Below are 16,460 nucleotides of genomic sequence, written 5' to 3'. Positions count from 1 at the left end.
CTGAGGTACAGAGTGTCTTGCTTAAGGTCTAGTTAGTGATGGAGCTGGATGCTAACTTAGCTTACCCTGAGGGCTGGCTTTTCACATGGGCCCTCTGGTTGTTGTCAGAGCTTAGAAGGGGGACATTCTCATTCTTTGCCAAGGAAAACAAATGAGTACTTCCTACGTTTGACAATTCTCTTTTGTGCTTTCTTTAAGAAATATTTTCATTTGTTGGCTTTTGCTTTCAGGAAGATTCCTTGCGTAACTGATTTTAGTAAGCTACGCCTGGCACTACTACATTAAAATCTTGGAGAAACCCAGGCTACGCTGAGGAGCACTAAGGGTCTATTTTTAGACTTCATTCAGAAATATGACCGAAGGTTAGCTAGGGCAGAATATTCAGAATAGAAATCTGCTTTTGGAGGAGTGCTTACCCGAAGAAAGGCACTGAGCCCTCTCCTCCGGGATTTTACCAGCCTCTCCTAATGGGGTGTTGTGTTTGTCGGTGTGTGTCTAAGCCCCACTTGTTCACTTTTGTTGACCACGCTAATGACTTTTCTACTACACGGTCAAATGTGTCTCTGAATAGCCTGACTCCAGGGATGCTAAGTGTGGCTAAATGGTGACTCAGTATCTGTGAGCCTCTGTTGTAGTGGCAGTGGGACCACTGAAGGTCGGGCTGTGTGGGTGCACGTTTGCACATCTTCCCGGTGACTCACTCTGCAGCCTGCCTTTCTGAGGAGAAGTAGCTATAGGTGGCTGCAAAGTTCTACTCAGCTTCTCTTTTCCCTGTCTCATCATACTGTGCAGATTGGGTATCCCCAAGTCCTCAAATTCACTCAGCTCAGTGTCTTGAATGTACCTAGTAGCCCAAACTGTCCACAGATCAGTGCAGTTTTTAAAAATAAAAGTGTTTTGTTTCTAAATGTCTGTTGTATGTCTGGCCATATGTGCCAGAGTCCACGGGTTAAACAAAACATGGCTCATTACCCAGAGACAACCTGCAAGCATACTCACCAAAACTGTAGCATTTATTTCCCTTGGAAGGAGGAAGGCAGCTATTTAGAATAAGTCTGATTCTTGCATACAATAACTATAAATTTTATGAGTAGAAAATTATTTGAGGGATTAATAAGGGAGGTGAAGTTTATAGGTATGTGGATCTGGCCTCAGAAGTCAGAAGGCTAAGGATTTTATTTTTCTCAGGTATGGTTTTCTACACATCCATTATAGAGAAAGTGTGAGGTACGAGAAAATGTAAGGAAGGAAGTGAAAAGATCCTATTTTTATCACCAGAAATAGCCACCCTTTTGTTTTGCATAATTTCTCCTTCCCTTCCCTCTCTCATGCTGTAAATATATTTGTAATCCTGCATTTTTTATGTGATACTATCTCATAAAAATTTTCCCCATAATTTAAAGAAAAAGACTTTGCTAATTTGATGGGAGAAAAAGAACTAATTTCAATGGGCATTCCCTTAATATGGTAGTTAGGATTAATAGGATTGTCAGTTTATTTGTCGCCAGAGATTGTCAGGTTTTCTGCTCTGTATCTTTTCACAAAATTGGAAATGTCACTAAAGCAAGCCTCTGATTTCAGATGTTCTAAACGATGCTATATTCGATGAAGATCACGATGAAATGGTGATTGTGAAGGACATAGATATGTTTTCCATGTGTGAACATCATCTAGTTCCATTTATTGGAAAGGTAAGGTTTTCTCTGTTGTTTCTTAATTTAAAAAAGCACAATCCAAGCTTTAAAATTAGGATAATGATATTTAAAATTGTCACCTAATCCCAAATATCCCCAGATATTTAGAATTACACATAAACTTTTATTTTTCACCAACCTGACTAACCTAATAGCTTGAAATTAACAAAATATAAACAGTGGCAGAGGCCCTCAGGGAAAAGATTTCATTGCAAATGCCATGTTAATAGGGTTAAAGTAATGAGATTAAAGTCTCTCTCTCTTTTTTTTTTTTCTAGGTAGTTGCTGCAGGCTCTGAAAACCTTTGTCCTTTATTTTGACTAAATAATGTTTGATCCAAGATAGACTTTTAAAAAAATGTTATTTATTGATTTTGAGATAGAGAGAGACATTGATTTGTTGTTCCACTTATTTATGCATTCATTGGTTAATTCTTGTAGGTGCCCTGACCAGGGTTTGAATCCACAACCTTGGTGTATCAGGAAGGTGCTCTAACCAACTGAGCTACCTGGCCAGGGCCAAGATAGACTTTTGTATAATATGACATGAGCTGTAATGATGCAGAATTTCTTGCAGCAGAGGTTATAGTTCTAGTGGATTTAATTTGTTTCCAACCCTTTCTATGTTAAGAAAAGAGTGTCTAATGCTAACTAGATAATGTCATCTAGCTTGGAGTTAACATACCTTTGAGAATTTGTGGGTTTAGGACCTAGAATTGTCCATTCTCTTCCCTTCTGCCATATCATAAATTTATTTTATTTTGACGTCTTATTAATAGTTTTCAAACAGAAGATGTGAATACCTATATACCCATCACCTAAATGTAATACTTTTGTTAAAGTATTTTATATCTTTATTTTTTATAGAAGTAAAACAGAAAAATGCAGAGAACATAGCAAGATCTAGATCAAGAACCAGAGCAGATCAGGAACTAGAAAGTTGTTAGTATTCCTGGAAGCTCACCTTGTGGCCCTTTTCTAATACCTAACCCATCTCTTGTCCGCACGGGTAGATTAGTTTTGCTTGTTTTTTAACTACAGTCATGTGCTGCATAAGGACATTTTGGTTAGTTAAGGAACCCAAAAGATTATAATGGACCTGAGAAATTCCTATCTTAGTGATACCTTGTCGCTTTATCAATGCAGAAGACAGTGACTTAAATCTGCTTAACAACCTTCCCCTTGTTACTGTGCTTTTCCTGGTAAATCCCCATAACTGACTCTCCTATCCCTAATATTTTCTTCTGTCGTCAGCTGAATATGGAATTTAAGGTGGTGGCTCTGGCTATTTTCTGAGTTGTCCATTTTCCTGGGTGTCTCTCATGTATACAGAAGATATACATGTTATTAAACTTGGTTTTTCTCCTGTTAATCTGTCTTTTATTACAGGGAAGTCTCAGCCAAGAACCTAGAAGGATAGAGGGAAAAATATTTTTCCTCCCCCACAGAGAAATAGTCTAGATGTGTAGTGGGCTGTACCATCTAGGTTTGTGTAAGTGCACTGTGATGTTCACACAACCTAGGTGGCCTAAGGACGCATTTCTTAGAACTTACCTCTCTTAAGTGGCACATGACTATATACACTGAGTGGCCAGATTATTATGATCTCTGAACGCATAATAATCTGGCCACTCACTGTATATCCTATATAATAAAAGGCTAATATGCAAATTGTCCCCTCGACCAGGAGTTCGACCAGCAGGCAGGCCAGCCAACCGCCCACGTCCCCTCCCCCTGGCCAGGCTGGCCAGACCCTACCCATGCACGAATTCAAGTATCGGGCCTCTAATATATATATATATACATATATATATATATATATATATATATATATATATGTGTGTATATATATATGTATATACACACACACACACACACACACACACACACACACACATATACATACACTGAGTGGCCAGATTATTATGCGTTCAGAGATCATAATGATCTGGCCATTCAGAGTATATAAATGGAAAGAACCTACAGCATGTGTTCTTTGTATCTGGCTTCTTTTGCTCCACATTGTAAGTCATTGATGTCATGGCCTATTGCTGTAGTTTGTTTCGTTTCATTGCTATATATTATCTCATTACACACAAATACCATCTATTCTGTTCATAGGGAGTTAGTGACTTGGCTGAGGCCAGATCCAGGAGCTTGATCCTGTGCGCAGTCTCTCACCCCTTCTTAAGTGGTCTCAGACCTAATTCCAACGTGGTGAGGTTGGGAATAGAAGGGAATTCCCCACACCAACAAATAATTCTAGGAAGCCAGCAGGATATCTAAGTATTCAACTCAATTCTCATACTGTTTACCCGGAGGTGGATAGCATTAGATACCACAAGTTATGGGCTTAGTCCTAGAATGCCCAGCCCCTACCCCCAGCCTGGAGCCCCGTCCTGCCAACACTCACACTTCAGGAGCCAGCTGAAAGCCCAGGTTCAGATCTGTGCTTCTGGCCAACTGGCTACAGATTGGAGGTTCCAGCAGCCCCCTCCTTGGGTTTGATTAATTTGCTAGAATGGCTCACAAGTACTCAAAGAAACATGTCCCTTACTCGGTCACTGGCTTATTGGGAACAGATGTAACTCAGAACAGCCAGTGATGCAAGAGATGCACAGGGCAAGGCACAGAGGAAGGGGCACAGGGCGCTCATGCCGTTCTCCCCACAAGTCCATGCATTCAGCACCTGGGAAGCTCTCTGAACTCCATCTGCTTGTGTTATTATGGAGTCTTCATTGTATAGTCACGATTGATTAAATCATTGGCCGTTGCCAATAGATCCAGCCTCCAGCCTCTCTCCCCTCCTGGGTGGTATGTGTGGAGGTGGGGTGGGACTGCAAGTTCCAATCCTTTAATCACCTAATAGGCTCCATTGGCAACCAGGCCCTATCAGTGGTGATTTTCTAAAATGGACATTTAAATGACTTAGGATCTTTAGGAAGACAAAAAATAGTACAAACAATGCACAGATTATAGCTCTGCATGTTAGTATAAACATTTCAAGTGGTGCAAAGGCCTTGATTCTATGGGAAAGTTTTAACGCACTAATTTTCTTTGAAATACATAACATTTAGGAGCTGCTTTACTTTCTCCTTCTGCTGACCAGGAAGGTGATATGTGGGTATTTGCAAACTCCCACAGCATAGTGATAGTAGATGAAAAATCACTAATTATTACTAGATCAATTATTCACATGTATAGAAAAGTAGGTGAACAGATGCAACAAATGCTGGCTCACCATGATGCAAATAAGTCTATAATTTTATATTAGGTTAATTGATGGCCTACAATGATCATTTACCTTTAGCCTTTATGGAGAATGAATGTTTTCTCCATACCTAATGCATAGCTCAAAGAGAAATAACATTTACATATTAGATATTAATCAGTGCCTATTAAGATTATAAAAATGGCTTTGCTTTATAGTAGACTAGTAGCCCTGTGCATGAATCCATGCGCCAGTAGCTCGCCAGTAGCTCACTGCTGCCCTCCTGTAGCTCCCTCTGCCCTCCACCCCCCTCCATAGCTTGTTGCCCTGCCCCCTCCTGTAGCTCTCTGCCACCGGCTTATAGCCAGTAGCTCGCTGCTGCCCTCCTTAGCTCCCTCCGCTCCCCTCCTCTTCCCTCCCCCATAGCTTGCTGCACTGCCCTCTCCTGTAGCTCTCCACCACCCGCTTGTAGCTCACTGCCCCACCCTCCTGCTGATCCGTATCCGGTCATTATGCAGTTGGTCGTTATGCTTTACGGTGTAACAACCATTTGCATATTACATCTTTATTATATAGTATTCTATAAGAACATAAGTGTTAGGATCCAGGTTCTTGCACAGTCACATTTGCATCTGGGCTCTTCTCCTGGTACTGTCCAGCAGCTTAGAAATGAGGCCACCCTGCGTGACAAAGGGCGTGGAACCCCTCTTTCTGTACAACAGGATGGGATCGTTAAGGCTGCAGTGATGTGTGGAATGACAATTTTTAAAGTTACAGTTTCAACCATTTCCAGGAGACTTTTATGGCTCCATTAAAAAAATGTTTTTATTGATTTTAGAGAGAGAGAGGGAGGGAGAGAGTGATAGAAGCATCGATGAGAGAGGGACATTGATTGGCTGCCTCCTGCACTCCCCGCACTGGGGATTGAGCCTGCAATTGGACATGTGCCCTGACCAGGAATTGAACTGGGCACCTGTTGGTTCATGAGTCGATGCTCAACCACTGAGCCACACCGGTTGAGCCCTGCCTACAGTTTACTGTTGCTGCAGGATAATTTGCACTTTCTTGATATGTTTCCCCTCAATAGAGGAAAGACTTTAAGAACTGTAAAGAGAATTTAACTTCACCAGGAAATACCATGACTATATTCATAGAATCATTATTAATAGAATCATTCTTATATATTTTCCTTTTACTGCATTTATGTGAATTTTAAATGTCTACATATATGCTTTATTTTTTAAATCTTAAGTCTTCTAGATGTTTTAAAGACACATTTTCATGAGTTGAATTTCATAAAAGTATTCTGTATTATGTCTCCTTATTTCCTTATTTTGTCACAAGAAAGTGCTGTATTTTCACTGAGCTCATAATTTCTGTCTCTTCTCCAAAGGTCCACATCGGTTACCTTCCCAACAAACAAGTCCTTGGCCTCAGCAAACTTGCAAGGTAAGCATGACTGCACGGTGAATAGGAAAGCAGGCTTATAGGACCTGGGCCTGCACAGCGAGGATCTCAGCAGGCTTTCCTTCTTGACCAGTGTGGATCTAACGTCGAGCTCGCATTGCAAATTAAAATTTATAAAGACTTAGAGGACTTAGACTGGACCTGAAATACAAATGTCCTTTTTCTCACTCCCCCATTGCTTCCCGGCCACCCCTGTCTCGTAGCCTTTCATCCACTGGCATATCCTTGAAGTCCTAGCTCACGCCTTTCTGTGTAGAGCCTTCCTGACTGGAGAGGACCTGAGCCCTGGTCCTTTCAGGGTGGCTTAGCTAACAGTGAGGGGTGGGGGAGGAAACCTGGGCAGGGGTGTAACTGCACTGCACTGTTTTCAGACTTCAATCAGTCAACCATCGTTTGGGGTCTCAACCCTGCCTTCAGGCATCTCTCTGGGGTCCTGCAGGGCCAATCAGTTCACTTCTAGTTTCGTTGCCTTTGCAGACACAAGTCTGTGTCTTCCTCTCAGCTCTACTCCAAGATAGTGCCTACTCTCCTCTCTCCCACTTCTTTCCTTTCTGCTACAGCTTCTTTTCTATTCTTTATCCTATGTGTTCGTTCCTTTAAACATTTTTCCTCTGCTATCGTTTTTATTAGCGTTTTAGGAAAGAGAGTATGGTAATCAATTAACTGACAGTCAACTTGAGGGTCCATGTTTATATATCTTGGATAGATCCATCACCAGTATGTTAATGTCCCTCTTTGTAATTTCTCTGTATAGAAATAGCACTGGGGAAATCCTGGGAGGAGTGTGTGTGTGTGTGTGTGTGTGTGTGTGTGTGTGTGTGTGTGTGTTTTGAGAGAGAGTTAAGAACAAAATGAAGAAAAATAGGTAATGAATACACAGTCAAGTGCTTCCCCTCCAAAACATACTTTTTACAACAAACCAAGCTAAGTTTTCATAACTTGATTGAGGTTATAGTGACCATATCAGAATTGGTCATGATCGTGTGACTATTCTGTGGCTCTGATGTGTTTCTGTTTCTTCTCCACCTGGACTGAGTTTTGCCACAGTCCTGAAATGGTCCAGATCTTTTTCAATTCCATGTCGAATCTGTAAAAACCACCCAGCAGTCTGACAGTTGCCTTCCATGGCTGTTCTTTTTCTTTCTTTCTTTTCACTCATTTCCTCTAGGGATTAAGGAGAAAGTAAGTAGAAGAGAAAACTTTAACTTTCCCAGTGTCTGACTTTATTCTTGGTCAGTAATCTTGCCACCAGACAGAGCTCCTTGGCCCCATGAAAGGATGTTATTGTCTCAGCTGTAATTGCTTCACTGCAATAAGGCTCTTAACACAAATCCAGAAACACCTTTCCCCTTTCAGGGATTTGTACCCAATGGCGGTGCCAAGGGGTGACTGAGAAAGGGTATTGGTGGTGAGGGGGTAACGGACCCTACTGTAATTTCTATTGCCACGCCTGCATCTTCCCCATGTAGGTATTCTGGCACTGCTGGTGCCAGTCACAGCCTGTCCCCCTGTGAACGGTGTGTAGTGGAGAGTTTTCATATTATAAAACAGCTTGGTAGATTACATAGGCCTTGGTCTTAAGGTAAGCACCTTCTCTCTAAGACCACCATATGTAGACCATGGGTAACACTTTATGGAAGTGGATTCCAGAGTGATCCAGTGAGATCTTGGAATAAATGGTAACTTGAAAGCAGAAGAAATAATCTTTGGTTATTTCCTTTCCTAGTGCAAGGAAAAGATCTCAAATAATTAGGCTTTTATGAAACAATACAAAGGAGTTGATTATTAGCCTGGAGATTTGTCCTTAAATGAACAGGATTAAAATTTAAGGCGGGGTGGGGGGGCGGGAAGGAAAGCTAACCCCAAAACTGAGTGTATTTTAGTTTCAGATTTAATGTAAAAAAAAATGAATAAAGGGTCTATTAAATGGAAAAGAAGGCTAAGTTTTTTAAAATATATATATTTTTATTGATTTCAGAGAGGAAGGGAGAGGGAGAGAGTGATAGAAACATCAATGATGAGATAGAATCATTGATCAGCTGCCTCCTGCACGCCCCCTACTAGGGATCAAGCCTGCAACCCGGGCATGTGCCCTTGACTGGAATAGAACCCGAGACCCTTCAGTCCACAGGCAGATGCTCTATCCACTGAGCCAAACCAGCTAGGGCAAGAAGGCTAAGTTTTTATCCAACTTGCTTATTCCTTGTAAGAAGTAGGAATATTCAGGGAATAAAGAGTAATAAAGTAAGCTGAATGTCTTTGCAAAACTTCACTGTTCATTTTATTCTTGTAGGTGAAGTTTGTGATATGCTTGCCTTTAAACGAATGACCTTTCAGTGCCACAGAAGTCAAATATCATCAGCCCAACAGTAAAGCCTTAAGTACTAAGAAAATGCCAGAAGTGAGTTGATCTGGTTGAACTTTAGTAGAATTCTAGAGTAAACCTAGTTTGAATAGAAATTCCTTTTGTTGTGCTCGCTTCGGCAGCACATATTCTAAAATCGGAACCATACAGAGAAGATTAGCATGGCCCCTGCGCAAGGAGGACACGCAAATTCGTGAAACGTCCCATATTAAAAAAAAAAAAAAATTCCTTTTGTTGCTAAAAATCCATTGAACATGTATTAATTTCCTTGCCTTAATAACCAAGTGAACAGAATTAAATCTTGAATTTTGAATTGCAGTGCCTCGTGGTAGCCGTGGTTAGTCTATTTATTGAACACCTACTGGGGAAGGACACTGTGCCAGAGAAAGTAGGACATAGCCTCCACCCTCAAGGAGGGTGAGAGTATGAGGCAACAGGTGCCATGCAATCGGCTGGTTTGGAGCTCCCAGTTTAGAGGAGGCAATGTCGCTGTGGCCTGGCATGGTTGAAGAGACCCAGAGGTGGAGGGCTGAGCGGAATTCTAAACGGTAGAGAAGTTTCTTAGGTAAAGTTAATGCCTGAGCAAAGGCAAATAAGAGGGTAGGAGCAAGGCATAGTCTGGTAAATAGGGAACACATCTGATGGTTAGAAATAAGAGATGTAGGCAGGGGTAAAAGGGAGATAGTTAAAAAGACAGGGGAGGCATTAGATTACAAAGAGAACATCTCCCCCCTTCTTTCTCAATTATAAAAGTAATATACATACCAGTTAAATTTAAATACAAATGAGTGATTAAAAGGAAAGTTTTTCTTTCCTATTTTTATTCCCCAGAATAAAAACTAGATATTTCTTTCACTACCCTCTGGAAAATTTCTATGAAAATACAAAAACAAAGCTCTTTAAAATTACCAAAACAACCACCCCACCCCCCAAAAATAGGGGATCATACTCTACATTTTTTACTACAACTTTTTAAATTCTATTTAAAATACATCAAAATCCCTTGTACATATTTTAGTCCCAAAAGTCCAAGTTCTTTTTAATGGTTATATAATATTTCTTTGACTGGTTAATAGAATTCACTTAACCAGTCTTTGATATATGTAAGTATAGTCTACAATTTGAGGGTACCGTCAAGAAAGAAAAAAAAATGCTTTGGTGAACATATTTTATATATTTGCACACTGAATGGTCGCATGTTTAATTACCGGTCCAGGGCACGTACCTTGGTTGCAGGTTCCACAGCACTGGTAGGGGCACACCAATCGATGTGTCTCACCTCAGTGTTTCTCTGTCTCTTTTCCCCTCCTCCCTCCCTTCTACTCTCTAGAAATCAATGGAAAAACATATCCTCCGGTGAGGATTCAAAATAATTATACTAAATAAACAAAATAAAAAATATATATATTGGAATTCCTTCAATGTTGTTTGCCTTCTGGGAACACAGAAGAATCAGAGTGGCTCCTGCCTTCAGGTTGAGCGGTGACTAGGACAACCTACCATTTATTGACTTTATTTGCTGTAACAGGTATAAAGGAGCAAGTTGTCAGTTCTATATGAGGGTCATATTGGAGAGAAGGCTTTAAAATGCCTCATAGTCGAGGTGAACCTTGAGTCCAAATTCACGACTAAAAGGCCACATTTTAAAGAAAAGGTCCTCAATGTGAATTATTATTCTAAAATGGGTGATTCACAGCGTTGGCCAGATTGCTCAGTTGGTAGACCATCATCCTCATTACGCCAAGGTTGCGGGTTTGATGCCCGGTCAGGGCACAGACAAAAAGCAACCAAATGAATGCATAAATAAGCGGGACAACAAAGAGATGTTTCTCTCTCTCTTTCTCTCTCTTCCTTTCTCTAAAAATTAATAATAATAGAGAAAGAAATAAAATGGGTGATTCATGTGGCCATCTTTACATTTCACAACTAGAGTGAAAGCTGTTGAAAGGAGAAAAATCATCATTTGACAGATTGTGTTATAAGCTAAGATCAGTCAGCTTTTATTTTGGGAGGGGGTTAATCATATTGATTGCTCATATGGACCTATTATGTAAAGAGATGTCTGTTCAATTCTAATCTGATTATCCTAATAGGTTTAGTTGGCACAGTAGTTGACAATGGTCTAGCTATTAATGAACAAATATTTATTTTTAACTTGAACTTTAAGCTCTGATTAAACAATATGTTTAATTAGAACACTTGAGCCCTAGCTGGTTTGGCTCAGTGGATAGAGTGAGTGTCAGCCTGCGGACTGAAGGGTCCTGGTTTCGATTCTGGTCAAGGGCACATGCCTGGGTTGCGAGCTCGGTCCCCAGTAGGGGGCTTGCAGGAGACAGCTGATCAATGATTCTCTCTCATCATTGATATTTCTATCTCTCTCTCCCTCTCCCTTCCTCTCTAAAATCAATAAAATATATATATATTAGAACACTTGAGTCTTGGCTTAGAATTGGTGACTTGAGAGTTTTAAAATTACTCATCTGTAATTGTGTTTTTCGTGAGTGAACTATAGACTCTTAATTCTCTCTCTCTTTGGGGCCATAGGGACACACCACTCTGTCCTAGTTGGTCTCGGTTAGACCTTCCCTCTTCATTGTCCTGTAGTTTTGATATCTTTCTATCCTCCTGTAAGCATTCATCTCCTGCCCACATCCTATAATTGCTTCAGTGAAGTCCTTTTAGTCTTATGAGGAAGCCTTAGCAATTTCACTTTAAAAATTTTATCATTAACTAAAACAAATCTTTCTTTTTTAGGATTGTAGAAATCTATAGTAGAAGATTACAAGGTAAATTTTAAAACTATTTTTTTTACTGAAAAAAAATTTTCTTATTCTTATAAGTATAATACACTTGACTTAAAAAATTAAAACCTCATAGGAATATAAAACAGAAAATGTCTGCTGTATACATTCCTTCACACTTTTATGCATATACAAACATTTTAAAATAAACTTATTTTATTACATTTCAAAACAGGCTCATATTATACATAATGGGCTTCACTTATCTTTTTTCCCTATTTTCCCCCCCGCTTACATCTTAAACATTTTCCCCCACAGACATGTAAGTATCTCATTTGTTTTGCCCGCTGTTCAGCGTTCCATTGCACGGCTGTGCTGTGGCTTCATTTAATCAATCCCTGCTCTGATAGACTTTTGGGAAATTTGTCAGCTTTCCAATGGATGTAATGCTGCAGTGAATGTATATATTCAAAGATCAGTTGTGTATTCAGCACAGGAACTGCATTATTGAGGTTAAATCACCAGTTTCAGCATTGCTCTAAGTACAATTTAATAATCACACCGTAACCCCCTTGTTAATCCTTTTGCCGAGCTATTTTTTCATTTGCTCTGCTCTCCTCTGTGGAGGTGCTTGTTATCAATATTCTGTTGGTCTTGCTGCACACCCGAGAGACAGTTGCTGCTGTAATCCATCCCCTCCAGGGGTGCTGGAGGGCGCCCGGCTTCCTGAGCTCTCGTCAGCACCTGTACTGAGGGCCGGGGATGGGACGGGGCCTCCTGTGGCCCAGGCAGCAGACAAAGCCAGCTGGTAGAAGCTGCTGTGTCTCGGCTTTTCACCTCTCAGAAGTCTGCATTTTGAGATTTTTATATATTCTAGAGACAGCAGAAACGTTCAGCTGTTTGTGTGAGACACTTAAACTGAGCTCCTTGTCACATCCACAGTTCAAGAGCGCCTTACCAAACAGATTGCCGTAGCAATCACAGAAGCCTTGCGACCTGCTGGAGTCGGGGTCGTGGTTGAAGCAACGTAAGTCCATATTTGCTTTTAATAATGTCATGGTGGTGCCTGAACGGATATTCATTTCACTTACTGTGTTGCCAATATGGGAACTAGGATATGGGAGGCTATTTTGTGTGTGTGAGTTTGGGTGCGGGGGTTGTGGAAGAGTAGGGAGTCATAAGCTTAGGTGTGGTGATTTGCACAGTCATAAGCTTAGGTGTGGTGATTAGCGTTGTATATCTTCTCTTGATTTCTTCTTTAGCTCTTTGTTGGTCCAAGCAGAGTTTTTCTAATATTTTGGCACATATTTAAAAAAATAGAACTAAGAAGGGGTACAAAGGGCACCAGAAGACACTTCTTTAAATTAGAATGCATTATGAGAATTGCATGCAGCTTGTGGGCAAAGTTCTCATCCATTCTCCTGGCGTGGCATGGACTCTGTACTGTGCATGCTCTCCAGCTTCGCCAGGTTGCTCAAACTCACCGTGGTCACTGTTCTGGATTCTGGCTGGTGAGCCCAGCATACTTCACCATTTCTCTGAACACCTCACCTAGCATAATGCTGTCTTGGTCATGAAAATAGAAGAAGTGAGAACTCTGGATTTCTTCTTATCTCAAACTTGTATCTCCGTAGACCACTTGTATTATTTTCACCTAGGAAGACTATCCCATTCTCCCCTCTCCTGTTGGATGATATAAGGATTCAACCACTGAGAAGAATAAAAGATATTAAACTAAGAAACTTTAAAAATATATATTTTTAGCCCTAGCCAGTTTGGCTCAGTAGATAGAGCATCAGCCTTCGGACTGAAGGGTCCCGGGTTCGATTCTGGTCAAGGGCACATGCCTGGGTTGCAGGCTCAATCCCCACTAGGGGTCGTGCAGAAGGCAGCCGATCAATGATTCTCTCTCATCATTGATGTTTCTCTCTCTCTCTCCCTCTCCCTTCCTCTCTGAAATCAATATAAATATATTAAAAAATAAAATAAGATAAATAAAAAGAAGGAACTTTAAAGTATATATATATTTTAGATAAAATTTATCTAAGTGACAAACATGGTTATTGTGAACCCAGTTTAATCAGATTTAATATTTTGGCCTGCTTTTTATTTTAAAACCAAACCAGTAACTGTTTATTCTCCCTTTGTTGGCTTGTTCTGTAGACACATGTGTATGGTAATGCGAGGGGTACAGAAAATGAACAGCAAGACTGTGACCAGCACGATGTTGGGTGTGTTCCGGGAAGATCCAAAGACGCGGGAGGAGTTCCTCACGCTCATCAGGAGCTGAACTTTCAGTGTACGCCGTGTGCTCTGCAGATCATGCCTCTAGCCGCATTGGTTGTCTGGTCTTAATTGTTTGTACAATTCCCTTCTCAATTGTGGAACTTACTCCTTGTCACTAATTGTGTTTAGTAATTATTTATTGCGAGTCAAATAAAGTTAATTTTAATATAGGGGTGGGCCCGCTGCTTTGTTCCTGCCGCTGCTTAGTGGCAGCATTCACGCACACTGCCAGTAGCGTTGTTATCACTGCCGTTCGATAACTGAGGATGCTGGGGAGGAAGAACTCATGTATTTTGTTCAAATAGTCTGGTGATTTGGTTCATAAGCGTAGGAGTGTTGGGAATGGGAGAAAACTATGGCCAATATACTGCTTTTTCCATTCCCCAAACAAAAGTGGTGTAGTGCTTAAAATAAGTTATTGTACAGCTCTGCAAATTCAAAGTCCACCAGGCTCCACTTTAACCATGTTTATTAAACCGCCAGTAACACTTTATTTTTTATATATTTATTTTTGACTGTCTAGTTGTAATGTTAGTCACCCAGGCAAGGTGGTGAATTACCTATGTTTTTTTTATTTTACTGTGAGTTAAAAAGGAACATTTCTACCTTCTGTTCTTTTAAAATTCATGTATCGGGAATTAGTTCCTGGAGTTGTTTACGAGTGTGTTCTCATGTCAACATACAGGGATTTAGACATTTAACTCTCTGTGCCTTGATGAGAATATCACACCATTTGGAGTGTAGATACCTTTGCCTTTATTTAAAAGCCATTATTTTATGAGATTTAGTACTGACACTGCAAATAACTAGTCCTCTACACTCTGCCTTTTGAAGTTTCTTGGGAGCTTACTTTGTGTGTTTCTTGCGGATCCCTCAAAACTTTTCGTTATCTTCTCAATAGTTTTCCTAAGTATTCCATGAAGTTTTGAGTGTTCATCACTTTCAGGTCCACAGAAGCACAGCTTCCGTGAACATGAAAGAGTGCAGAATGAACTAATTGTGGACGGCATCGTGAGCTGCGTCCAGTGTCTAATGACCTCTGTAGTGGTGGTGTCTGTGAAAATGCACCATAATCTTCTGGCATCGCTGGAAAATACTGGAAGCCCCATTCTGGTTTCCCTGGTGGTCCATGAAGGTCTTGTCTTCAGTGTAACTGTTCACGTGGTCCAGGTCTTTTAGTCCAGGAAGCTGTGGCCTTATTGATGATTATCTTAAAGTCTCCTCTACTGGGGCAGTGTTGGGCCAAAACAATAAAATAACCCAACTCCCCTGCAAAAACACAAACACAATTAATTATTCTTGAAGAAGCCTCTTATTTGGCTGACGCAGTGCTCCCATTACCTTAAGAAGAATTAACCACAGTGATCGCTTTAACTTGGGTAGTCCTAGCTCTCCCACTGTGATGCACTTTGTTTGGCTTCTGATGAGACAAAATGGAAGAGATTTTTAAAAAAATTCCCACTTCCATTTCCTATAATCTTCTATACTTGGAGTTTCTAAAGTACAGTGGTGGTTGATTTTTAGTTCCTTTAAAAATTGAAGCTAATAAAAACATTATCCTGTTTAATATTTAGATATTTAGAAGTAGAATTAAGTACTCAAACTCATGTTTGGTATTTTAAAGTAAAATCAGGTGTGGCTTGGAGGACCAAAGAAATTGTTAGCTATAAATTTATCTTCCTGAGATCCGTTGTATTCCTCTGTAAATGACTCTTTGCTCTAACGTCCCCTAGAAGTGTTCTCATTAAGGTCTAATGTATCCACAGGCTGCCATCTTATTGGTAAATGCAAAGTAATTACCTTGTTTTACTCTGGTCTGTAGTGCTTTAAAATTACCTTTTCATATCCATGACTTTGAGTCCATTTTGGGGACTTTTAATACTGTTCAATGAAATTGTCTGAATTTTATGTATGTGCGTGTATATTCCTGAAGTTAATTCTATTTAAATTATTAAAGTGTTATAACTTTGTTCTTGTGAAAGTACTTTCTTTTTGAACCACTAGTATAGATCATCAGGTTGTTTTCATTGTATTCGGTTTTAGCAAAGGTACCCTCCGGAAGGGCTTCTTGCAGCCAGGAAGCTATTAGAAGGTAAATCCCAGTGACAGTACAAATTAACCGGAGGCGCTCTGTTTTCCTTTGGCATTTGCTTTGGGTGTTATTGTCCTCAGCTCCTGCCGTAATGGGAAGGGGAGATCTGGGATGAGAGAGAGGAATCTGAGTAGCCTCCATGTCCCTGTTGTTTTAAGCTTAGTTTGAGTAACTTCAGCCCCCTGGGAACTGGCTCTCCTTTCCGTGTGGGAGTAGCTGGGGAAGGAAGGGCTGGGGCCCGGAGTTAGGCAGTGCCAGGAGTGGAAGAAAGTTTTCCTCCTCCTAGAGAAGAGCCCATCTTGGGCAAAACTTCCAAGTAGGTGCAAAGATGTTGCTGCCTCTTTCCTGTCTGTGCCTGGTGACCTCATCAAACCCTCTTCCCTGGAGGTCTCGTCTCCATTCCCTGCTCCACCTGGCAGAGGCCCCTGCCCTCACTGGTGGTCAGCACGTCTAGGAGCTGGTGCACTGGAGAGGCCGGTGGCTCCTCAAAGAACCCAGTGGACTGTTGGGTAGCAAGTCTCATCACCCAAATTAGTAAGGCTTATGGAAATAAAACATTCCTAAAACCACAACTCTCAGATGTCAATGAAACAATGAGCTTCTCC

General features: G+C 40.7%; 1 protein-coding gene across 1 annotated transcript in view; it reads left to right on the top strand.

The window, feature by feature from the left end:
* Positions 1-15,606, top strand: part of GCH1 (GTP cyclohydrolase 1) — a 34,321-nt gene extending 18,715 nt beyond the window's left edge. Inside the window, exons 2-6 of the mRNA XM_079768704.1 lie at positions 1,582-1,691; positions 6,298-6,353; positions 11,491-11,522; positions 12,420-12,504; positions 13,641-15,606. Coding sequence (XP_079624830.1) covers positions 1,582-1,691; positions 6,298-6,353; positions 11,491-11,522; positions 12,420-12,504; positions 13,641-13,767 — 410 coding nt within the window. The 3' untranslated portion in view covers positions 13,768-15,606. The remainder of the gene's footprint in view (positions 1-1,581; positions 1,692-6,297; positions 6,354-11,490; positions 11,523-12,419; positions 12,505-13,640) is intronic.
* The last annotated feature ends 854 nt before the right edge of the window (positions 15,607-16,460 follow it).

The sequence above is a fragment of the Cnephaeus nilssonii genome (assembly GCF_951640355.1).
Source record: "Cnephaeus nilssonii genome assembly, chromosome: 4".
Classification (NCBI taxonomy): Eukaryota; Metazoa; Chordata; class Mammalia; order Chiroptera; family Vespertilionidae; genus Cnephaeus; species Cnephaeus nilssonii.
This window is presented reverse-complemented; position numbering and strand designations above follow the sequence as displayed.